General features: G+C 48.3%; 1 protein-coding gene across 1 annotated transcript in view; it reads left to right on the forward strand.

Annotated features, from left to right (window-relative positions):
• The window catches only part of BACE2 (beta-secretase 2), an 87,778-nt gene that overhangs the window by 40,443 nt on the left and 21,277 nt on the right, over nt 1–26,058 (forward strand). Inside the window, exons 3-8 of the mRNA XM_019626041.1 lie at nt 4,151–4,367; nt 7,596–7,724; nt 9,331–9,465; nt 10,862–10,963; nt 15,298–15,447; nt 21,246–21,414. Of these exons, the coding sequence (XP_019481586.1) occupies nt 4,151–4,367; nt 7,596–7,724; nt 9,331–9,465; nt 10,862–10,963; nt 15,298–15,447; nt 21,246–21,414 (902 nt within the window). The remainder of the gene's footprint in view (nt 1–4,150; nt 4,368–7,595; nt 7,725–9,330; nt 9,466–10,861; nt 10,964–15,297; nt 15,448–21,245; nt 21,415–26,058) is intronic.

Below are 26,058 nucleotides of genomic sequence, written 5' to 3' on the forward strand. Positions count from 1 at the left end.
AGCCAGGCCAACAACCCCGAAAAATCAGAAATGTGCAGAAGCGCCCGAGGGAGGTCTCGGCAGAGCCCTTAGGACCCTCCCTGGGTGTGATGACCCAAGGATTCCGCTCCTTGGACTTCCGCCCTTCCCCCTTCGCTTTCCTGTTCTCTGAAAACAATGGCGGGTTTCTTTTACAATAATAAAATGCTCTGCGGCTCTCTCCTCCTCAGTTCAATTGATTTCACTTTTCAATCCCGCGTTCCCTGAACACACTTATCAGAGGCAGAGCGTCTCCTGAATTGGGTTCAAAGCGATGTTATTGCTGTGAGCAGACTTTTTCCTGGCTACCCACACCCTTGAGTGATTGTTATTCCTGAGCACATAGAAGGGCGTCTTCAAAGGAGAAGCCAACCTGGGGTTCTCTCTCGCTTTAGTTAATTAGCATGCGCAAGCGCAACGATGGAGAGCTAAGGCCTTGGAGCGCCCCGCCCCGAGGTAGGATGCCGGACGTTGATAACGCTTGGAGCTGCTTGCAGCTCCTGCCTGGGACTTCTGCTGTCTGAGGCTCCATTTCAGGATCCCAGGGACTCTGAGTTTAGGATTCCCTTTTCTCACGGAACCTAGGGCTGTGCTCTCTGCAAGGGTGGCCACTAGCCACAGGCAGCTGTTTAAATTAATTGACGTTAAATAAAAGTTCAGTTTTTGTCACCCGATAATCACATTTTAAGTGCTCAGTATAGCCACCTGTGGCTGCAGCATTGGGACAGCATCCATGTGGACTATTTCTGTCCTGCAGTTGGTCCAGGGGGTAACGCCAGCCTGGGACACACAATGGCTGTACCTTTCAGGAACGTGCAAGGTGCCTCCTTGTCCCCGACCACCTTAACCAAGTCTCCCCCCACACACTTGCCCCCTTTCCTGGGGGTGGTTAGACTTCAGGATGAGACAGTCCTGGATATGCAGTCATCGCAACGGTAGGAGCATATTCTAGGGGGAAACAAGCTTATACTTTCTAATAGTAGCTCATACATTGAATAAAGGTAGCAAGTGATTAGGTAATTATAATAATAGCAGCTATTTTTGCTGCGTACCTGCTGTGTTCTAGGGTTTTGTTCTTAAATGCTTTACAGTATTAACCCTTTTAATCCTGAAAATTAAACCCCATGAGGGATGGCACGATATTATCCCCATGCTTTTAGTGGAGGAAACTGAGGCACAGAGCAGTTACATAACTCGGCCCAAGGTCACACTCAGCTGATAAGTGGGTGAGCCAGTATGGGAGCCTGGGCCGTGCAACTTCAACTGCCTCTCATCTCTCCAAACTATCCAGAACGTTCCCCCCTATGAGGGGACTAGCAACCTGGTCAAAAACCTATAGAAGACATGCTAAATAGATGTTCAGGTGCTGATGGTCAATATCAGCAGATGTAAAAATAAAACAACTTCTCAAAAGAAAGTCGTGGTACTTTAGGCTGTTTTGGGGGGGTGGTAGCTAAGCTGCTAGATCAGGAGCTGGCAAACGAGGGCCCTCAGGCTACGTCAGGCCTGCTGTCTGTTTTGTAAATAAAGTTTTATTGGAACGTAGCCAGGCATGTTTGCTTATGTGTCGTCTGTGGCTGCTTCCTCATTGTACTTGCCGAGCTGAGTACCGGAGGTCACCTGACCCACAAAAGCTGAAACATTTATTTCTGGCCCTTTACAGAAAAGGTGTGCTGACCCTGTGATAGATTTATTCTCCAAGCATTGCCAAATAATGAGCCTCTTCTGTCACCAGTAGTGTATTTTTGAACTTGAGGAATGACCCTGAATTGTCAAAGGGGCTGAATAATTCACTGTTTTTGTTGCTATTCATTGTAAGTGTGTATAGCCTCTGCTGGGTGTCAAGCCCACCTGAATTTCCACTGGCACTAAAACTTGCATTTCCCCGAACTTCGCGTGTCCCCGTTTCCATGGCCAGGCTTTGCACTTCATGTGTGTAGCTTCTGGAAGGTCCCGGGGTCCATCCACCCTCACGTGTCCGTCTGTACCTGCCCTCGTCAGGGGATGTGCACACAAAACATTCACTTCGTGATGCTCTCACTTTAAAACCATGGTAAAGTGAGCAAAAATAGGAAGTAAGTATTAAAATTCAACATGCTGCATATGTTATATCCCATTATGAAGTTAGAATAAATTAAATTTCTCCAAAACTTGTCTGCCAGACATTTTTAAAATAACTTTCCCCCCCCTGATTATGAAAGTTATATATGCAGAAAGTGTGGAAGGGCCTACCCACAAGACTGAGAGTCTCCTCCACAAAACCCCACCACGCAGAGGCAGCCGCTGTTAATATTGGACTATAATAAATTACCTTGAAGAAGATTCTGACATGCATAAGTTTTTCTTTTGCTTTATTTTTATGTCATTGAAAATTTATTAGTAAATACTGTTTTTCAGTGCTGTGTAATAATTCATCATATGAATGTACCGTGATTTACTAAATACTTTCCTTTTCACTGGGCATTTAGGTGGTTTCCAACTGTTTGCTATTATCAATAAAACATAATGACTGCCTTTGTTCTTGAACCTCTGTCTGCTTCCTGAGTGTTTCGTTAGGATCAGACTCTCATAAGTACAATTGACTGAATTAACAACTGTGAACATTTTTAAATTTCTCAGATGTGCCACTCCCACCCCCCTAAAAAAAAGTCATATCATCTCTGATTTAACTCCCTGAGCCCAAAGAAGACTGCACTAGTTCATGGAATTCTAAAACAGGGACTTTTTTTTTTTTTTAAAGATTTTTATTGGGGAATTGGGGGGATGGGAACAGCGCTGGGGAATTGGGGGAAGGGGAACAGACAAGTTGCTGTCACTCTGCTCTTCAGTCTAGTTGTGGAGGACGTTGCTTCACTGACCCAAGTTGGCACCATCATTGTGCTCTTCCCGGGCGAGGCAGATCAGTCGCCGGCTTCTGGACGGCCGCTCACGGCGCTGCTGGCCGCTCACGCTGGCTGCTGGTACACAAAGCGGTAGCCCATGGCAACCCACTGCAGCAGGGGCTGCAGCCTACGCCGTCGCCGGCGACTCATGGCAGCCCAGCTCCAGGTTGAGCTGTTGTTCAGCATCTTAGCTGTAGAGGGCAGTGTCACTGGCCCTCATATGTGGGATCCGAACCGGGGCCCTCTGGCATCCCAAGCCAGTTCTTAACCATCGCGCCACTCGGCCGGCCCCTTCCTATATATTTTCAAGCAGAGTTTTGAAACTCAAATGGGCGTAAGAGTTACCTTACAGGATGGACAGCTCGGGGCCTGGACACCTGCCGTCCTCTCCCCAGGATGTCCTTCCCCTGTGGCTCCTTGTCTTCATGCAGGTCCCACACATGCAGGCCTGTCCTCTAAGAGAGGCCTGGGCGACACCCAGGTCACCTGCCGTCCCCTCCCCCGGCTTCCTTCCCTGGAGAGTGCCTGTGGCTGCCTGGAACTCTGTATTTACTTGTCTGTTGCCTGCCTCTGTTTCATCTGCTCTGTCCATTGTCTTACCTCGTTCACGTTATTGTGTCTGAGTAAGTTCTAGCCTTAGGGCTACAGGCATACGGGGCTGTAGATAGTGTCCCAGTGGCTTGCGTCACAGCATGTCTTTATCTCCATCCGCTGCGCTTGGCTATGAGGATAATCAGCTTTGAGGCCCTGGAGGAGAACCTTGAGAAGGAACCCGACCTCAGGAGGTGGTGTGGGTATGGCTTGTTCTTTGTTTGTTTCATTGGTTGTGTGTCTGATTCTGAACCCCAGGCCGCTGCTGACACAAGCTGGTGGCACCTCATTTGTTCTCAGCTGCCAGCCCCTTCCAGTGTCACAGAGCAGCAGTGCAGGGTCCCTGCAAAGCTAGAGAGCCTAGTGGGTGCCCAAATTCGCCTGTGTCTCAACGGTTAACGCCGTTCAGTAAAACACCTGACTTCGTTGGGCACAGGGACGTGAAACTCGGGGGTCACACATTAGCCCCAGACCTGCTTACCTGTGGTGTGGACAGCACTGTTGTTACAAAGCATTAGTGATTCTGTTTTGTGGGGAATGTTACTCTATGGACGTGCAGTCTGTTACTCGTTAAGCACCGCTTACAGCAGACTTGAAGATGGCCGGCGGGCCGGTCACACATGGTCATGCAGACAGAATCCCTTCTCTCCTTTCTCCAGGTCCAGCACGTACCATCCCAAGGGCTTTGATGTCACAGTGAAGTACACGCAGGGGAGCTGGACCGGCCTGGTGGGGGAGGACCTTATCACCATCCCAAAAGGCTTCAACAGATCTTTTGTGGTCAACGTCGCCACTATCTTTGAGTCAGAGAACTTCTTTCTGCCTGGGATTAAGTGGAATGGGATACTTGGACTTGCTTACGCTGCCCTGGCCAAGGTAGGAATAACCCAGGATCCAAGTAAATGGAGGGATGGGAGGAGATTCTAAAAAGTCTATCCTTTGCGGGGCCGATGAATGGGCCATCAGTGAGAATCATGTGGTTGAAACAGTGGTCACACAATTAATGAAATTTCTAAGCATTTTAAAAATTAAAGGTAAGTGGCACAATTCTTTGAACCTTCCTGCGACATATGGTAGATAGCATGACTTCTTTTTTGTTCGTCTCTTGTTTTTATTTATTTTACAAGTATAGTTTTAAAATATTAATAAGATCTGAATCACTTTGATTTTGGTATCTGTTGAGGAGTTTTTATTAGGACAGGATTAAAAAAAAACGCATTTATTAAATTCACACCTTTGCATGAAGACGCAGCCTGCGGGTGACACTGGAACCTCGGCAGGTGAGGTGCCCACCGCAGGCTGAGAGCCTCCTGCTGTCTTCCCGTGACTCCAGACCACCTCTGAGCAGACACCTGCAGCCAGAGCAGGGAGAGCCTGAACGCCCTGGGGGTTGCTGCGCCCTGGGGGTGGTGAGGCGCCCAGGAGAAAGGTTGGAACCTTGGCTCCCGTCAGCATCAGAATGTTCCCAAAATAGAGAAGGACGGAATTGAAAGTTCTGCAAATATTTGTCCTCGGGCCAGCCCAAAGGAAGTCCCGCAGGGATGCAGAGGAGGGAGGCAGGCGCGCCACAGCCTGGGGACGTTCTACCGGGAGGGGCGCCCGAGGCGGGTGGGTTAGACACTGCGTGTGGCCCCGACAGGTTTGCATACACGGGCAGAGCAGAAGGAGGCCACCCCTCCTGCCTGTCACCAGGCACCACACCTTGCCCTCTCGTTGTTCAGTGTCAGGCTTTGAGCCTGAGCTCAGTGGGAAACAAACCTGGTTTCGGGAGCAGCAGGCGAGGGGACAACAGAACCCGCATGGGTCCATGAGGATCCCAAAGGGACAGCCTGTCCTCTGTCCCTGTGAGGACATCTGCTCCAGCTCAAGTTTACTAGCAAATGGTGCAGGGAGCTGAGATTAGGGGCAGGCAGGTCCCCAACCCTGTGGCTTCTCAAGGGGAAAGAACAGCCCACGTGACACGAGGCTGAGAACATTGTAAGATGCCGATTAGCTCAGTCCTTGAGGCCCACTTTTTAAAGCCATGTCATGCCCATTTTAGAGCTGTGCAGACTCAGGGTCAGAGACGGTTCCCCCTCGCCCAGGACACAGAGCCCGGGAGCAGGGCTCAGTCCATCTGCAGAGCCCCGACAGGCTCTGGGGCCCTTCTCGTCTCGGTGAGTTTAACGTGGAATTTGCAGACTGGTAATAACTTACATTCCTAAACATGTTTTCACTGGCAGTGTGACCTTGGGCCAAACGTTTCATCTTCATGTGACTTTGAAATGAAAGCTGTGAGTAGGACTGTCTTTATGCTGATTATTTGAAGGTGATAGAGAAAAGCTAAATTATCTGGAATTAATAATATGTAGAACTTCCTTTGAGAATAAAGTACTTTGGGGTTCTTTTGGGGTGTCCAGACTCCTCATGTGACCTTTTATCTTTTCGTCTGCAAAATTCCAAGATGACCAACATCTGGCTCCGTGTCCCGGGGTTGAGGGGACAGTGACAGGATGTATAGAAAGCACGGCTGGAAAGCGGACAGGCAGGGTGGCCTGGGTGGCTGGACACAGGGGCTCCTGATAGGTTGACCAAGCACTCAGGGGTGGTGATAGTGTGTGGCAGTCCCTACCTGGTCCCAGACGCTCCTCCAAGGCTGTGGGTCAGAACCACCCACACTGCAGGTGTCGGGGCCAGGTGTGCTTTCAGACCTCTAGAGGGACTCTGGGGCACAGTGCTACTGCAGAAGGACTTGACAGAATAATAACAGATCCCTTACAGTGTGTCAGGCACTCCTCCAAGCCCTTCATGGGATACCAACCCATTTAAGCCCCAGACCAGCCCTAGGAGCCGATTATTAACTCCATTTTACAGATAAGGAAACAAAGGAGCAAGTCACACGGTTGGCAAGTGGTGGAGCGAGGATTCAATTCCGGGCAGTGTTTACTTTGCTGCCTCCCGGGGAGCTGGACAGAAGAAAAACAGCAGACTGGGTCAACACCAGACCCGGCCCATTTCGAGAGACGCCTTCGTCTCAGCCATCACCCAAACACAAAGCGCATGACAAAGATGACATAGAGAGGTCACGCCGGATTGCCAGAGACTGCATAGAAGCTGAGGAGGAAGCAAAAACGAATGAACTGAAATGGGAAGACTTACCCTCATTGGATAATGGGGCTCCCCGTCCCTCCCTCATAGTTCTCACAGATGATAAATGGCCGTGCTTCGGCTAACCATCGCTGGTGGGAATGTGCCTCTGGCATCTGTGCCGCTACCATTAAGTTTTCATCCAGAACGAACACCCTATACGTGACTAACCCTAATATCTCCCAGTTGCCAAAGCCAAAGCTGAAACGCAAGCCTAGAACCCCCCTTTCTAACCACCGGCACCGGTGGTCCACCCCCACGTCAGAACCATTTGCAGACCGTCCCGCTTCCTTTTGAGTCCTGGAGAAACGGGGGCTGCCCCTGAATGTGTGGCTGCATGTAAGGACACGCAGAGTGAATTAGGCCTACTCCCATATGGCGGTGGGCAAGGCTGCAGCTTTCCAGCCCCGGGAGCATAGCAGTGTCCTTCGCTGCTACTTTCCTGCTCCCCACGGGTCAGTACACAGCTGGCAGAGCTAAGCCGCATCCACGGTCTGGGCCTGGGGTGACCTGTCCCCGTAGGTCAGGCACCTCTCATTTTTGTGATGGACAACTGTGGCTGAAAGAGGTGAATAAGCTTTTTCTGAGGCTGCAAAGGCAGCTCGTGGGGACCCTGTCCTCTCCTTGCTCTAAAACGTCTCAGGTTAGAGCCCTTCACATACCTTGGTGACCCACTTCCACAGGTTCCCGTGCCCGCCTTACTAGGCAGTCATGATAGATGTGACAGTGTCCTAATAGGTTCCAGAAATACTATCTGATTTTTACAACACAGCCGTACCGAAAGGAGAAACACGCGGGGGTAGCAAGTCCTGTTGGAATCAGTGTACTGAGTCATAAGCTTGTTTATTGTTTAGTCTCGAAAAAAATTAACTAGAAAGAAAAATGATATTGTGTACCATGCCTGCTGTCCCCTACATTGTGTCACTCGCCATCTAGACTACGAGTTGTGAAGCGTTGTCCCTTGTCATCCTTCTGCAGCCATCAAGCTCTCTGGAGACGTTCTTTGATTCGCTCGTGACGCAAGCAGAAATCCCCAACGTTTTCTCCATGCAGATGTGTGGGGCTGGGATGCCCGTGGCCGGATCTGGTACCAACGGAGGTAGTCTTGTGGGTATCTTAGTGTCGTAAAGAGGCGAAAAATCCCAAATCGCTGGAACTCTTCTTTCTGTCTTATGCAACTATTAGGCATATAGGTGTACTGGAAATTTTGGGGAATCCTTATTATGGAATCTATTAATAATGGATAAAACTAGGTATGATGTTTATCTTTCCTAATCATCCTGCCATCCGAACGATGATTCTCGTCACTTCCCCCAAATTCCATTCAAGCATTTGAAGTTTTTCCTCTAAGAGGTGACTAACTGGTTTTGGTGGGTGAGGGAAACAGTGTTTTGAGAAACAGTGAGGGGTGTAGCCGATGGGCCTTACTGTGGGCAAGGGGGTTAGCGGGGTGCCTGTGACCTCATAAGTTTGATGGGGAGACAGGACACCTCTCTCTGAACACACACACACACACACACAGACACACAGCACAGAATTGTTTTTTTGTTTGTTTGTTTTTTTTTAAAGATTTTATTGGGGAATTGGGGGAGGGAACAGCATTGGGGCATCAGGGAAGGGGAACAGACAAGTTGCTGTCCTTTTGTTCTTCAGTCTAGTTGTGGAGGATGTCGCTTCACTGGCCCATGTTGGTATTATCATTGTGCTCTTCCCGGGTGAGGCAGTCGCTTGCCGGCCATTGGACGGCCACCCACGGTGGCTCATGGCAGCTCACGAAAGCTCATGCCCGCTGCCGGCCAGCCCCACTGCAGCCTACCCCGTCACTGGCGACTCACAGCAGCCCAGCTCCAGGTCGAGCTGTTGTTCACCATCTTAGCTGTGGAGGGCGCAGCATCACTGGCCCTCATGTGGGATCCGAACCCAGGCCCTGCTGCTCAGAGCTGGCGTCCCAAGCCAACTCCTAAGCAATGCGCCACTTGGCCAGCCCAGCACAAAATTGTTTTTAACGAGACAGAATCAAGGCCGTCAGCACTGTAGGTGTGCTCTAGCCCAAGCATCTCCGAGATGGACCCTGCACCCGATGCCTAATGCAGGAGGTGACAGGGAGAAGGCACCAGGGGTCTTTCTCTGGGTGGGTGCTGCCCACACCTTGGCTCTCCAATTATGAGAAGCAGGATCAGCTGCTCTCATTCGCTAACAGTGCACCTGCTCTTACCACCTTTTTTACCCTCTTTTCAGGGGACAGGGTAGCCCAGGATCTGTAATGTTATGTAGTTTAGCAAAATGAAGTTTTGGTTAGGGGACTTGTTTTGTTCTGCTTTCTGTGTGCAGGTGTGTGGGGTCATCCACTGTCTTCTGAGGAACTAAATTATTTGTCCATCTACTTTACAGTAGATTGGTTAACTATTTTATTGTGTTTCCTTGGGGGAGAAATCTCAACATTGTGAAGCTGGAAATGTGTGCACTTCCTTTAGATTAAGGAAAGTGCCGAAGTGTCTTGATTAGACTGGAGCAGGATACTGTTTGACCTTTGGATACAGAGGTCAAATTGTTCCCTGTTGCATTTTCAACTACATAAATTTGTAACATCACAACTAAGTGAAAGTACCGATCCCAGGGAAGTTTCGCCTTACGAGTGGCTGCTGCTCTGTGTAATGTGTTACGTGCCTGTGAATATTTTTTTCCTCATACCTGTGAATATTTTCCTTCTCAGGTCCTGGGTGGAATTGAACCAAGTTTGTACAAAGGAGACATCTGGTATACCCCTATTAAGGAGGAGTGGTATTATCAGATAGAAATCCTGAAATTGGAAATCGGAGGCCAGAGTCTGAATCTGGACTGCAGAGAGGTACCTACACTGTGCACTCTTTGAACCAGCCTGTCTGTGTGTGGCTGGGTCACCTACCTGTTACAGCTGGGACCTGAATATGAAATCGGAAGGTACAAGATAAATCAAGGATTCATGACATTAAAAGTTACAGGGCCTTTTTGTATGAAAGTTTAAATAAATGACCCCTCCTCTAAGAAAAAAAAAAAAAGGCGTCTTTACCAGCGCTTGGCTTATGAGGGGGAAATTAGCATAAAGTGGTGGTGAGGAGATCTACCTAGAGCCACACCTTTCCCCAGGCACCTTGGCCTCATGGTGCCTAACCTGTCAAAGAGGATGCAGTACACAGGTGAGGGGGCAGAGAGGGACTAAAACATACGCAAAATGCAGCCACACATAAATCATTGGCTCTGTCCTCCGTTCGCAGCCAGCCCCTTGCCCCCAGTACACAATTCTCACTCGGAGGAAAGTGCCTCTCTAATGATGCGTATAGCCCGAGAGTGCTCCAACGAGGCAGATGCACAGCGCTGTGCGGCCGGCTCTCTTCCTAACCTTGTCACACCCACTCACTCATTTTGGCTTATTTGTGGCACATAATGGCATTGCGATTACAATGACTTGAGGGAGCCTCAGTCTGCTGCAACATTTTTAGAATGGTTTATAAAAACCACCAGCATTTCCATTGTATTTCTTCTTCATACCTCCAACCTATTCGTCACTTGCTTTCACATTCACCGTCCAAGTCCACCACAAATTCTCATGTACACAGACACCCCTGAGAAACCCAGGAAAACTTGCTAAATGATGGTCCATTCCATCGTGACAGTGCTTCAACGCTAAGTCTACAAATCTGTGTATTGTCAAAAGGTACTTGTTTGCTATTAAAGAATCCAGTGGTAGAATCAGAGGGCCTAAAATAAAATCCAAACTCTGTGCTATGCACGCGCATGTGTGTGTGTGTGTGTGTGTGAGTGTGAGAAGGGGGGGAGGTTCTCTTTTTCCATTGGAAGCATAACAGTCAGTTGATTTTGTGTGATTTCTGTAAATGCTTTTTAATATGTCATTTCAGCCTCTGCAGACACGTGGCTCTTCCCTCTGCCTGTGGGGGCTCCCTGAGGGGGGCATTTGGGCGTCTCTGTATAAGGGACAAGCTCTGCATTGGGAGGGCTCTTGGTTTTGGTCATGTCACTTCCCTTTTCTGGCCTCAGTTTCTTTATCTGTGAAAAGAGAGTGTTGGGCTAGGAGATCTTTGGTTCCCAAGTTCTGGGAATATGAAATTACTTGTAGCCGCTAAGGAGGTCGGGTGGCTGCCTGCGTTTGTATGTAACAGATATGCAGTGACAGAGGGCTGGAGCCATGTGTTGCTGTGAGCTGCCGCGTCCCTCATGTGCCTCTCCCCACCCCTCCCCTCTTCTAGTACAATGCGGACAAGGCCATCGTGGACAGCGGCACCACACTGCTGCGCCTGCCCCTGAAGGTATTCAATGCAGTGGTGGAAGCCGTGGCCAGCACGTCTCTGGTGAGTTCTCAGGACACTGATGCAGCTCAGAGGGCACGGCCCGTGCTGGGCAGTGTTACCATGGATTCTAGTTGCCTCCATCGGGGGATTTGGAAGGGTTGTTTGTTTTTAAAACTATCAAGTAAGTTCATGATCTTATTCTTTACTGTTAACCAGCACATAATTCCTTCATTTGAACCTGAGAGCACTTGGATCTAAAGGTGAAGTGCTTTTTCATATTTCAAATAATAGTGTAGTTGGGGTAGTACTTTCTATTTTTTAGAAATTTTATTGGGGAATAGTGTGTTTTTCCAGGACCCATCAGCTCCAAGTCAAGTAGTTGTCTCCAACCTAAGTCAAGTAGTTGTCTCCAACCTAGTTGTGGAGGGTGCAGCTCAGTGGCCCATGTGGGAGTCAAACCGGCAACCTTGGTGTTATGAGCCTGCGCTCTAGCCAACTGAGCTAACTGGCCGCCCCCAGTAGTACTTTTTTTTATTCTAAGAACAAAAACACTTGGTAATATACTACACTGAAGTAAATAGTAAACCAGGGATATGTTTGTAGCCTTTAAAACTAAACACATAAACTCAAACTTGTACATCCTTTCTGGCCTTCATTCAAGCCGTGTTGGGATTGTGATTCTCCCATAAAATAATGTGACTCACAGAGCACAAGGGCCCATCAGCCAAATGGGTAATTATCGCTCGGCCGGGCTCTGAAACGCAAGTGACTCGCGGTCAAGGGCAGTATGCCCTTCGTGGACCTGGCTGACGGTATTCCCGGTGTGATCCCAACTTTCCAATTTGGGACAACAGAGTGGACCAAACGTCACTGATGGGAAAGAACATAACTTGGGGGTCAGGTGGAACTGAGTCTCGTCTAGTCTCAGGCGCTTACTAGCTGAGTGCCTTGGGAAGGGACCCGTGCCCCCCGACAGCCTCCACATTCTCTCTGCGGGGTTGTTGTGAGGTTTGGGGTCAAGGGTCCAGCACATAGGTTCTCGGTAAAGAGACGCTTCTGATAACGTCCAAAGCACAAGGCCGCTGCTGTTTGTTTGTACGTGAGATAAACATTTCCCTCATCTTCTTGGGTGTGTTTACAAGCATCTGTCCACGCAGTGCCACCTTTGCAAAGTCACTAAACATGAGTGTTTCCTGGACAGTCTTGATGCTGGGACTAACTCGGGCCAATTATCTCTGTTGGGATGGCCGGATTCAAAGAACCATTGACAGGAACATGTATGTCAGTTGCTTTATTCCAGGTGATAGCAGAAACCTGGGAAGGGAGGCACGGCTTTTGGTTGCCTTGAACCAAAACTTCAAAAGTCTAAAACCGCTGTGGAAAGAGCAGCAAATGAAAAGAACACCGAGGGGAAATAAAAAAGAAAGAACCCCGAGGCCCTTTTGGAATTGAAAGCTCTTCAGGGCAGCAGCCCAGAGCAGTCCAATATCTGCTGAATCCGGGAAAAAAAAAAAAAGTGGCAGGTGAAGGTTTTAGTGCCTTCAATTTAGAACGCTAGCTGCAAATCAGACTCCTTGAAATATGGAGCGATCTGCCGATTTTCCTCAATAGTGAAAATGCCCTCAGCAGAGTCACCAGGCGCGTGCTCACGTGTATGCTCTGAGCTATAAATGCTCTCCCGCCGTCCCGAGGAAACGCTTGCAGCATCCGCGTGTGACTCCAGCAAGCCCTGAAGTCAGCCCTTCTCCCGAGCTGAGCCGTGAGAACGCGGGGCTGTGGCGGCCAGGCGTTGGCATCCTGAGGTCATCCCATCAGGTGGTCAGCGGTGACTGACTGTAGGAAACCCACGAGGTAGAAGGGTAGGAATGACTAACTCTGTTTGAAATGATCCTGTGATTTTGGCGCCTGCGTCAAGAAGGAGAAACCTGAGAAGGCTGTGTGTCTGGGGGCGGGGAAAGCTGGGGGGGGAGGGGCCGGCGCCGTCTGTCTTACTGTGTGTGCACCAAAGAAGCGTTTGTTCTTTCTATCTGCTGGGTTTATCTAAGCCGCTCTCTCTTGGTGCGGGTTCTTTTGCTGGTTAAGGAAGGGCGGGAGGGCTTGGGAGAGTTACAGTACAGATAGATGTTGGGCTCTGGCTCCGGGAGATGAGATTTTACAAATGAATGGTTTGTAGGTGTGTATTTTGAAATGGGGGGGGGGGGGTATGGTAGACACCTGGGCTCCATTCCTGCCCAGGTGGCTTGAACCCTGGCTTCTGCAACTCTAAAATACAGAAGCAGGATGACCCCATGTTCATGTAACTCCTGACTTAAAAGCTCTGTGACCTGAGGTCGAAACTGTCCCCTAAGGACAGGTGTCTTAGCCCCTGAACGCCTCTCAGACTCCTCTTTGGAGGCAGGTGGTCTCACCTAGGTCTGGGCCATGCCCCTTGGGTGAGGTACTCGGTCGCTCTCAGCCTCATTCTTTATGGCAGTTGGACCTTCGCGCTGCCATCGGAGCTCTGTGCCCAGGGGCAGGCCCAGCCACCCTGAGCGCTTCGGAACCCAGCAAAATGACCACCCCACCTCTTAGCAACCCATCGGACAAGAGGTTCTTCCCTAGGATACATATTTCAAATCGACTTCACTTTTATAAAAGGAAAAACATATATTAACGCCAGCTTTAGAAATGTTACAGATCAATCACTCCCAGTCTGGGGCGAGAACCTGCAGTAGATGAAGAGAGCACAGGGGATTTTCTCCCATTGTCACCCCCGGGGGGGAGCGGGCACCCGTATGTGTGGTTGTGTCTCGCTCACTCGGCAGTGACCCCGCGGTCTTCTCAGTTCTGCCTCGCTGCATCTCTGCAGCACCCCTGCTTACCTGGCTCTGCTTCCATCACACCCACCTCCCTGCACCTCTTCCCTTCGTGGGGGGCTGGCCCATTTCTCTGGGTGGGTCCTAGGCCCCTCTGCTCCCTAAGCAATCCCACCCGCCCGTCTGTGACTCTGGAAATGGCTGTCTATCCTTGGCCTGGAGAATAAGGGACCGACACTAATCCCACCTGGATGCCTCCGTGACACCCGACCTGCCACAGGGCTCAGATCTCTGATAAATGGTTTCTGATAAACGCACAAAGGTGAGCCTGGTTCCCTCCCAGCCTGTCTCAGGCCCCTTCCTGTCCTCTGGGCCAGCCGCCATGGCTGTCATCCGTGTGGGACAGTGGGGTGGGTCCCATGCTCTGCCCGCCCTCCCCCACCATGCCTCACTGACGCCCAGCTGCCCCTCAACTCTGCCCAGGGGTTTCTTCCTCAGGGACACGCCCTTGACAGCCCTCTTCCTCCCATCAGTAGCCTCCTAACTCTGTCCCCATCACATGCTCCTCCACCTGTCACCTGAGCAGGGCACTGAGCTGGATGTGTTAGAAGAGCCGCCTCCAACACGGGGAACTGGCAGGCACGGGGCCAGCCTGCTTGGGCACCTTCACTGGGCCTGGGAATGATGGCACAGCCTGGGGAGGTGGCACGGCTGGAACTTGCAATTAACTTAAAGATTCAGCAGCCAGTGGCATGCGTGAGTGCTGTCATTTTTCCGGGCCGGTGATGAGAGGCTTAGGTGGGTGTTCTGTGTTCCTGCCTGTCCATATTTCCCAGAATTCCTTCCTGAGTCTCCCTGATGGGCTAAGTATTAGGACCACAGGCGGGTGCAGACAACGGGCCTCTGTCCTCAGGGGACTCAGATCCTAGTGCAGGAAACAAGTTAACCAAACACACCAAGAAATGTAAAACTGGACCTGCTACAAAGAGGGGAGACCCCCCAAGGAGGTACCAGCATTCTGGGGGGAAGTCAGGGAGGGCTTCCTGGATGAGGCATCATCGGAGCTGAGACCTGGAGGAGGAGAAAGATGTTTCAGAGGAGCGGAGAGCCCACACAGGGCTCTGCGCCAGAAGGAAACTTGCTGGGCGCAGGGAGTTCAGAGGAGAGTGATGCCACAAAAGGCCTTGAGCGTCATATTTAGGATCAGGCCTTTCTTCTAAAGAGTCATTGCCAGCTGCTGTGTGACCTTGAGCAAGTTGCTTCACCTCTCTGTGTTTTGGGTTCCTCATTCATTAACTAGAGAGGATAATGTTACTGCACTGATGATGGTGGTGGTTGAGGATTAAAGCAATTATTGCTGCAAAACACTTGTAATGGTGCCTAATGCTAGTAAGTACTCCACTGCCTCAGTAATTTTAATAGTTGTTTCTTTGTCATTGCCTGTTACTCTTCTAGAGGACTGATGTCTCGCTGAGCTGTCCAAATCAAACACCATTTCTCCCCGTGGGCATCTGGCGAGGTGACAGGGACAGCTCGGAGCCGGTTCCTGTTGAGGCACCAGACGAGTCATTGTATCTCCCATGATCTTGTTTTGTCTAGATTCCAGAATTCTCTGATGGTTTCTGGACCGGGTCCCAGCTGGCGTGCTGGACGAATTCCGAAACACCTTGGTCTTACTTCCCTAAGATCTCCATCTACCTGCGAGACGAGAACTCCAGCAGATCCTTCCGCATAACTATCCTGCCTCAGGTATGAAGGTGGACTTGTGCGTTTCTCTCTTTAACGTGTAGCCTGCGAAAGTAAAGCAGTTCGTGCGTGGGCGTGTGTTTAGATCTCACACAGGCATTCAATATCCATGATTAGGTATACAACAATGCTGCGTAACAAGCACCCAGGGAAGCCCGCGGCTTGAATCCATGCGCATTTCTTCCTGCTCGCGAGTCTGGGCAGCTCTGCTGACCTCACGGGCGGGCTCACTTGTGTCTGGTCAGCTGGTGGTTGGCTGGGTCTAGGTTGGCATCGGTCTAGGATGGTCTTCGAGGGTCTCGGTATCGGGTGGCTGGGTCGGTGGAGTGATAGGGCCAGTGGAGTGATGGGGTCACCGTCTCTCACCATGTGAGTCGGGCTGACTCACACAGTGGTGGCAGGGTTCTGAGAGAGAGAGAGAAGAAACACTGCGGGCTCCTGAGGTCTAGACCCAGAACCGGCCACACCGCTTGCACAGTGCGGACCAAACAAGGCCAAGGCCAGCCCAGGCTCCCGCGCAGGGAAGTAGACGCCATCTCCCGAGGGGAGGAGCTTCTAAGTCACATCATAAGGGCGTGGTTACAAGGAGAGGTAAAAAACTGAGGACATTTTTGCAACATCTACCAGGACAATAATATGTTTTTTTCCTGTTTATTTATAAATAAAAAAACTGGAGTCTCAGAGATGAAGACATTTTTTTCATATGCAATAAATCATTGATTCCTTCATCGTCCTAAGCATCTAATTACATAGACCAAGTTTTCTGTCTTAGTCACTCACGCTCTCACCTCCTCCCCACCCTCTGCTTCCTGCAGGCCTCACTCCTGTCACTCACATGCCCCATCCACCACTTCAGGAACCCCCCCAGAGTGCCCTCCAGGCAGCCCAAGACCCCACTCTGTTTTCCTTTTAAAACTGTTGCCAGAGGAATCTTCCTAAACCACAGCTTTCAACCCCACCATTTAAGTCCTGACGACCCCTTTTTTTCCGGTGTGGCTTTCGATGAATGAGCTCACTGGGCCCTTCCTCACTCTCCAAACTATTTCCTGCAACACCCTTGACCCTCCACTGGTGGGTACTTTGTCCCTGCTCCTGTCTCCTAACCTTTGCTTACACCCACCCTTCTCCCCTCCCCCACCGCCTGAAATGCCCCCTCATCCCCACTCCATCTGTGTATCCAAATTCTTCCCATCCTTTAAGACCCAACTCAAACAATCCGTCTTTTGTCAAACCTCAGCTGAGCAGAATAACCCATTTGTGAACTTGCCCTTCAAACTCATAATGCATGTTTTCTAGTTGACTCATCTGGCATGAGATCATATCTTTAGGGCGTGTTCTATGCCTGGCCTTCTTCCTTTGATTTCTGTTTTCTAAACACACACACATTTATATTTCTTTCTCAGTTGAATTATTAACTCCTTGAGATGAGAAGTGTGCTTTTTAAAGATTATACCCTTCCTTTCCTATCACTGCCACGGAGTCAAGGGTGGTGCCCGATAACTCTTTATTAAATGCAAAAGTCAGTGTGCCTCCATTGGAATCAGGTGAATTTGGGATAAAGGAGTGGGATTTGGGGGATAGGAAAAAAGGAATAATTTCAGAAGAAACCAGTAAATGATAATACTGCCTTCTCCCCATTTTCAACTTGACGTGGCAGTGGGGGTGCATTCCAGAAATGGGCAGTTGTTGGGGCAAAGATCAAAAGCACCCAGCCCAGCAGCGGACACGTTTGCTGAGAGCAAGAGGCTGGAGCCCCGATCTCAGCCCTGCCCCTGGCTCGCACTATAACCCGCAAATCACTTAGCCTTTTCTGTATCTGCCTCTTTAACTGCAAAGGAGAAATAATAATTCTTGCCAAAGATGTCTTCAGAAAACTGCAGTATCCTTAGATGAACGGCACTGCAAAGAGTGATGTGGGAATGATATGTCGTCTTCGGCATCCTTAAAAGAATGTGCTCTTTATGATTATTTCTTGGTCTGTCAAACAGCAAAATGTGGACATTATTTCATCAAGGTGGTTTATAACGAAAGTGGAAACCTGGCTTGAGGACAAAGGTGAACGTGTACTGGCAAGTGAATGGCATGTGGGCGGTTGGCAGAGTTCGGAGCTCAGAAGAAGCAGGAGAAAAAGCAGGTGTTTGGGGTAAAGCCTGTTACGTGCAGGGCAGCAACAGCCATCAAAGAGGGAGGGTCACTGGGGACCGCCACCTGCTGGGTGAGCGCGGGGACAGGTGAGGGGGCTTTGGGAAGAATTCAGTCTTATTGCCACTTATGAGACTGTGGATATTTTTTGGTTGACTTTGATGTGTTCACATTGTCGATGCTTAAAAACCTACTTTCCCACTATTGTCCTGATTTCTTACTCAACATCACCGTCCCACTTCCCACTGCCTTGATGGGAAGGACAGAGATAGGCAGCTGTGAACTGTCACCTGATGAGATCTTCACAAGCCCCAAATGCTGGTGACACACCCTTTAGGGACAGCACTAGGGTCACCTCTTACCACCTCAGAACTGGCTGCCCGGCCCCCTTCTTAATGTTTAGGGCTCTCAGCAGTTTTAGAACGGGGCCCCTCCATGGGACCTTTCGGGCACCAGCAGTAATAGATGGGCAAATGACTGCTAGTGCAGCAGAGTCGCGTCAAGGGCAGTTAGCCTAAATTTTGCCTATCCTCAACACTATTTTCCAAAAACACAGGGGCTGAATCCTATTTGGCCTGCTAAAAAAAACCAGTCCCCAGCCCACAGGCAAATTCTGATTTTTTTTTCCCTCTCACATAACACTATAAATGTAAATAGTTTCAGTCGAAATACCACTGGTTCATCTTTTCGTGTTATTTTTAGTTTAAGGCAGACAGTTTATTCTGAGATCCAACAGTACTGAACCTTTCCCAACATGTAACAAATTTACAGCCTGGAATTTTTATTGGAAGTCAACTGGGACACACACGGAGAGAAGAGAGTTAAAGATACAAATTCAATTTGCGTCGTATTTGCGTCATACTTCATCATTGTTTGGGTTTTATTATGGAATTAGTTCATTCAAAGGTAGATGTGTGTGTGTGTGTGTGTGTGTGTGTGTGTGTGTGTGTGTGTGTGTGTTTCGGGGGCAGCTAAGTGTACCCGCCGCCTTTTCCTAATTTAAGTCGATCCTCATGAGAAGTCGTCCATTTCATTTACCGCTGACTGAGCTCAGCCCCCCTCAATCATCCCACACACACTTATCGAGGCCTCCTGGGTGCCTAGCACTACCACATGCCTGGGCGCCAGGAACATAGCGAGGAACTGAATGACCCCTGGCTTTGAAGAAGGGTTTACGGACAGACAGACCGACCAGTGCAGGGTTATGGGTGCTGGAACTGTGCCCTGGACACAGCAGCGGCTTGACGGCTGGCAGGTGGTGACTCCAGGAGCTGCCATCGCTGTGTCCTTACTCACCTCCCTGCTGTGAAACTCCTCAGGCCTCCAGTCTTCTCTGCACATGAAAGGGCAGTGACGTCATCTTCCTCGGGGGGGTCGGTTTTATCACATACGTTTCTCCAGCACGACTTCTGGATTTCTTTTTCTGTTCAGAGTTTAAATACTGTGCTTGTGCTTCCCGTTTGTAATGACCAGCTCTTCGCCCTGCTGTGACAACTGTCAGTCTGCCTCCAGCCTGGCCCTCTCCTCCGTCACCGTATGGCAACACCCTGCCCCCAAACACACACACCACACACACACACACACACACACACACACACACACACACACACACACCACGCACGCACACAACATACATGCACACACACACACCACAGACGCACACACCACACACACACATCACACACATCACACACGCACGCACACAACATACACACACACACTCACACACACCACACCACACGCACGCACACACCACACACCACACACCACACACACACATCACACACACACAGCACACGCACACACCACACACACACACACACAACATGCACACACACATATACACACACACACCACACCATGCACACACACCACACACACTCACATACACCACACTCACACACCACACACACATACACACACACATACGTCTCCTTTCAGTCTTTGCTGCTCCCACCTAAGGCCCCAGACTGCCAATCTCAACTCACTCCTCCAAGTATTTCTTAATGCTTTTGACCTGCAGGACAAAGTCTTTCTTCTCACTCATTTTGTACTTTATAATTTTTTTCAAAACAGTAAATTGGGCGTTTTCTAAAACGAAGCCACTCTTCCCTTCCTTGACCTACATTTTAATACTTTGCCATTAAAAAAACAGAGGAGCTGTTACTACTGATATGATATTGATTTGCTTTTTAAGTTTTTTTTGTTTTGTTTTTAAAGAAATTTTATTGGGGAATAGTGTTTTTTTCTAGAACCCATCAGCTCCTAGTCAAGCAGTTGTTTCAATCTACTTGCAAAGGGCACAACTCAGTGGCCCATGTCGGGATTGAACCGGCAACCTTGGTGTTATGAGCGTGTGCTCTAACCACCTGAGCCAACCGGCCGCCCCTGCTCTGTAAGTTTTGAGTCAGTTGCCCACAGACGCTTGCCTCTAGGCCATCCCTAGGGTTTGTTTAACGCTGCGTGGCACCTGCAGGACACGACCCTCACACACGTCAGAGCTGCTGATCTGTTGATGCTGTGTCTTCTGATTGTGATGGCTTCTCCCTCTTGTACTGAGGAAATCATCCTACCTGTGTCATGTTGCCTACTTTTAAGTTCTCTTTGATAGAGGATGACATGATCACTTAGGAAAGATGGCATCCTGGAGGTGGGTAAGAACCTGCACTGCAGTGGCTCACGAGAGAAGAGGACGAGAATGGAACAGGGTGGTAGCGACAGGGATGGGAGACATGATAAAATTCAGATCAGTTTCAAAGGGCAGGCCTCCAGGCTCTAGTCACGGCTTCAGCGGAGGGTGAGAGATACTGACCCAGTGCCCTGGGCCTGAGGAAATGGCTGTATCACGGATTTACTGAGCCCCGCGAACCTTGAGATAAGAGCAGATTGGGGGCAATCTCCAAAGTTCAGTTTTTTTAAATGTTCTGTTTGAGATGCCAGCTGAGTGGTGTGTGGGCAGGTGGACAGAAGAGTGTGGCAGTGGCTTTGGAGATCTGGACTGCAGATAACGATGTAGGAGGCTCAGCACAGAGGATGCACGGAGGGCCTGGGGCTGCGCAGGTCACCTGGGACGGAATATAGAGAGGAGGTCCGAGTTCTGGAGTTCTGGGGTGCTGACAGGCGAGGAGGGTGAAGTGAATCTGGTACCCATGCCTGAGAGGGAGCAGCCCGGGAGGAAGAAGAGAGCTCTCTCAGAGGCCAAGGAAAGAGAGGGTTGCTGTTCGGCATTACTAGCAGATGGGGCCTGTTGGAGCACGTCCCACTCAGGCTTTACTTACCTGCCTCCCCCATGGACGGGGAGCTTCGACGGGACAGCAGCCATGTGCTATTCATCCTTGATGGCTGGTCCTGAGGACAGGATCTAGGCCATATTAAGTGCTGAATAAATAACCACTGGGCGGATGCTGGATGGGTGATGGACATCTTCGGTAGGGCAGGACCTGTGTACAGTTCCACGTGGTGTGCACGCTTCTACCATCTTCAGTAACGTTTCTCACCACGTTTATGCTCTCCACTCCTGGATGGTGGGGCTGGCATCTGCTTTCTCTGTAGCTCCCCCTAGCAGCTTGGAGGGTTCTGAGCACACGGTGGCCTCAGCAGTTGTGTGATGGTGCCTGATTCATGCTTCTCCTTGTTTGTTTCTCTTTTCTCCTAAACAGCTTTACATCCAGCCCATGATGGGGGCTGGCCTGAATTATGAATGTTACCGGTTCGGCATTTCGCCTTCCATGAATGCGCTGGTGATTGGTGCTACCGTGATGGAGGGCTTCTACGTGGTCTTTGACAGAGCTCGGAAGAGGGTGGGCTTCGCGGCAAGCCCTTGTGCAGGTAAGCGACTCTTGCATTGGGCAGGGAAACCAAACCAGAGTACTTTATGTCAATTAACCTACTTGGAAGCAGTTCTTGATAAGTCAGCTGCCGTTGAATTGTTTCACTAAGACCTATATGATCAGTGATCAAAGTCCTATCCATAAAAGGTACCGTGGGATTGCTGAGAGGAAAAAGTGAGATAATGCCCATAAAACTCTTAGTCCAGTGCTTGGCATATGGCAAATGCTTGATAAGTTGTTAGTCAGTATAGTTCCCTCTCATAATAAACTTGCAATAGCACCTCATCCCAGGACAGAAATACTCTGTGGGTCATGGGGATGAGCTACAGTTTTTGACAGTGGAATGGATAAAGAAGAAAATTTATAGATAAGCGGTGTATTTTTTTCCCCCTCAAATCCTCGCTATAAAATAAGAAGTAAATGCCTGTCATTGCTGTTTCTCAAACTCCCTAAAGTAGTGAGACCAAGGAGCCCATTTTTCTCATAGAATTCCTTTGAAGCAGTGGCATGAGGGTGACACAGCAGCATTAATCTGCAAAGTCTAGCTTGAGGCTTGGGCAGGTCTCCAGAGAAACCAGGCAAGCACATAAAGTAGGTAGGATGGTTAAACTCCTTGAACTTGCAAATGCCTTCAGACTTAACAGTTTGCTTGAAATGAAGTGTTCCCACTGCCCGTGGTTTGGTGGGAGGATCGGGTACTTCTGACTAATAGCCTGAGCTAGCGAGGGAAAAGGCAAGTCGTAGACTGAACCGCCAGAGACGTTGGAGAGAGGGGGTACCCCAGGAAGTGGCTGGAGGGCCACAGCGCCTCCAGATAGGATTGCAGACGACTGACTGGCCCCGGTGCAGTGATAAGGGTCAGCCACAGAATGAACGCTTGAGGTTGTGCTGGTCACGTGCTAGAAAGGAAGAGAACAATTAAGCAAACGCGAGGCAGAAGAAAGAGCCGAAGACAAGGAGGTGAACCAGAAGAAAACTGGGGGGTTACAGTGAAATACAAGGTCACTGTGCAGTGAAAGAAAGGAAATGTGAATTTGATGAAAGACACCCTGAACCTTAGATGCAGTTGTGGGACAGGCTGGGACGCTCGGTGACCAATGCTGGTAGCCTCAGCGCTGACCAGACCTTCACTCTGATCTAAAACCAACCAAAGCGTTCAGAGGAGCTGAAGATGTACAGGCAAAATGCAGATCATGGCTGGTTTATTCATAGGGGAGAGACTGATTATTTCTTACTGCCTAATTGTGGTCTTAAAATGGGACTCCTGGTAAATAAAGCAGGTAAGTGGGGCTTTGTCTCCTTGTTTCGACACCCTGCTATTCCTGCGGAGTGAAATACCGTTTTGGAGGACAGAGGAGAGAAATGTTAAAAGGAAAATTGACATCTGGAATATTAGGCCAGTTCATTATATAAATAAAGTCACCCAGCCCGAGGTACATATTTGATACGTTGCAGTATATCTTCTTAAATATCAGTGCAGACTTCCTTGGCCTGTATTCGTGAATGGGCTCAGCCGGAGTCCTGGGGCGTTACCTGGGGCTGTACAGCCTGAGGCACTGCCATATCTCCCAACCCAACGTTTTAATTTCTTTTAACCCAGAGAGTCTAAGAACTAAATCAATTTTCCCCACAATTCCTGTTCTCTGGTTAAATACCATCAAAGTAGAGGCTACTATGGCAACAGCCACTGCATCGTCCACTTTAGCTAATGCCGCAGAGAACATACATAATCGTCCTGTTTCCTACGTGAATTGCTGTTGGAAGCGGTTTAGTATTAAGCGTCTCTAGGCAGAGACGGTTTCCTGCATTTCATCATGAATTTTCTGTTAGGCTCTCTTATTTAAGTTTTTTGTTCCTGTTTTTTGAAACTATATTTAAGGTTTGGGTGCTTACGCATTAGGTTTTACCGGCGGGAATAGACACTGATGGGTTTCCTCTTCAGTGCAAATTGTTTAGCCATTCAAGTAATTACTTCCCTAAGGGCTGCAATTCCGAGCCAGGCAGTGGTCTACGGCACCATAATAAACGGAAGAGATACTCTGCCTTTTTTCTTTTTTCCAAAGTGTTTATTTTGAATTTACAACGTGTTTTCAATAACAAAGAAAATGTTTTAAAGTGCAGGAAATCATGTACTATGTACACACGAACACCAAGATTTAACAAATGCTAACATTTTGTCATATTTTCTTCAAAAATTTGTTGTAGAAATAAAAAATAAGCGTAGCTAAAGCCCCACTTCAACCTGTTCCCTACGGTTAGCCTTTATCCTGAAATTGGTGTGTATTCTTCTCATAATTACTGCACCTTTATAATTTCACCACGTCGTTATAAGTACCCTGGATTAGTTTAAATAGCTATGGAACAGTTTACCCCAAATTCAGCAGCACTTCACGACCTGTGCGGCTGCCGAGGGTCAGGAATGGAGGAGTGGCTTAGCTGGGTGGCTCTGGGTGGCTTAGCTCTCATGAGCCTGCAGCCATCTGAAGGCTGGAAGGTCTGCTTTCAGGTTGTCACATGGTTGTCAGGAGCCCCCCATTCCTTGTCATATGGACCTGGCCACAGGCCTGTCTGAATGTCCCCAAATGGGAACCTGCTCACCCCAAAGCAAGTGATCCCAGAGAGAGAGAGAGAGAGAGAGAGAGAGAGAGAGAGAGAGAGAGAGAGTGGTCGATGGGGGAGGGGAATGCACGAGGAAGCTGGATCCTTGAGGGGTCATCTTAGAAGCCCACCACCATACCCCCATTAATAAGTACTTATACCAAAACACACGTCAGTTGGTTTGGGTTTCTTTGGTAGTTCTCAATTTATACGAATGCTTTTGTACAGTGCGTATATCCTTTGTCAACTTGCTTTTATAGCGCACCACCACATTTTCTAGGTTTTCCATGTAATGATTACTCGATCGTTCTTTTTGAGTTCTGTATGGTATTCCATTGCACAAATATACCCTGATTATTTACCCAATCCCACCTTGATTCACATTTTGGTTGTTTCCAATTGCAATTATAAGCCGTACTGCAGTGAACATCTTTGTGCATGTGAATGAGCTGTTCTGGAAACGGAATTTCTAGACGGTTTGGTGTGCCAGTCTTCCGTGTTACTGCCCGTTGTCAGATTTGTCTACAAAGTAGCTGGACCACCAGAATTAAACCAGAATCTCCACTCCCTCAAAGTATTATCACAGTTGCTTTGTTTTTATTCTTTGCCAACCTGTGTGTGTGAAATAGTATCACATTTCAATTGATTTCCTGAGATGACTTAGCTTTTGATATGTTTATGGGATGTTTGAGCTTTGCCTCTGATGGTGAATCTTTCTATTAACAACCTTTGCATGTTTTTCTCCTTATCTTTTTTACAGATATATATGAGATATTTATATATTTGAGATATTAATTTTTCTGGGTTATGTGCATGGCAAATATCTTCTAATCTCTCTGTTTATTTTACTGGTTTTGGTGTCTTTTATTTGCATTTTCTCTTAAATTTAGTCAAATAAAATTTACTGATCTTCCTTGTGGCTTTCACTCTGCACTTATTTAAGAAAGTCTTCCTTAATCTAAGAAAATAGAGTTGTTGTTTTTAAGATACTATATACTTAAAAAAATTTTTTTCTTCAAAAATGTGAACACTAATTCTTAGGATAGTCCATTTTCTCAGCATCATTTATTGAAGAGTTTCCCTTCTGATTCTTCTCAATATTTTATTTTGAAAAATTTTAATATACAGAAAAGACTAAAGAAGATACACTAATGTCCTGCATAACAACCAACTAGATTTAATAATTTTTAACCTTTGTCATATGTCAGTGTATGTATATTTGTGTATATGTAGTTTTTGCTGAACTATTTACAGATAAGTTGCAGATATCATGATATTTCAATCCTAAATATTTCATTGTGTATCTCTTTAGACTAAGGACATTCTCTCACATAACCATAACACTATAATGACACCTAAAAATTAACAATGTTTAACTGATATCATGTAATATATTTTATTTTTAAGGCCAGTTGTTTTATAGAACGTATCGTATTCAGATTTGTCTGAGTATTTCCTAATGGTAGCAGTTAACGTGTTCGTGTAACCTCATACTTCCTTAAACTTGAACTTTGTTCTAGAGGCTTGATTAGCTTCAGGTTAATTCTTTTTTGCAAGGTATCTGCTGAATTTAGTAGGATCTTTGTCATGTACCAAGACCCTAGTGTGTATCTGGGTCTACTTCTGAGCGTTCTCTTTGTTCCATTAGTGTAGTTGTCCATCCTTCTGCTACAGCATATGGTTTTAATTTCTCTAGTTGTGGTAAGACGTGATATCTGGCAAGGGCTTGCTCTTCTCATATTCTTCTTTAAAACGGTCCTAGGTAGTTTTGTCCTTTTATCGAGCTTGTCAAGATCCCTGAAGAACCCTATTGGGATCTTGATTAGAACAGCATTACATTTCTAGATTAACTTGAGAAGAAATTAAATCTTTTTTTTTTTTTTAAGATTTTTATTGGGGAATTGGGGGGATAAGAACAGTGCTGGGGAATTGGGGGGAGGGGAACAGATAAGTTGCTGTTGTTTTGTTCTTCAGTCTAGTTGTGGAGGACGTTGCTTCACTGGCCCAAGTTGGTACCATCATTGCGCTCTTCCCGGGCGAGGCA

This window comes from Hipposideros armiger, unplaced genomic scaffold (assembly GCF_001890085.2).
Source record: "Hipposideros armiger isolate ML-2016 unplaced genomic scaffold, ASM189008v1 scaffold_653, whole genome shotgun sequence".
NCBI lineage: Eukaryota > Metazoa > Chordata > Mammalia > Chiroptera > Hipposideridae > Hipposideros > Hipposideros armiger.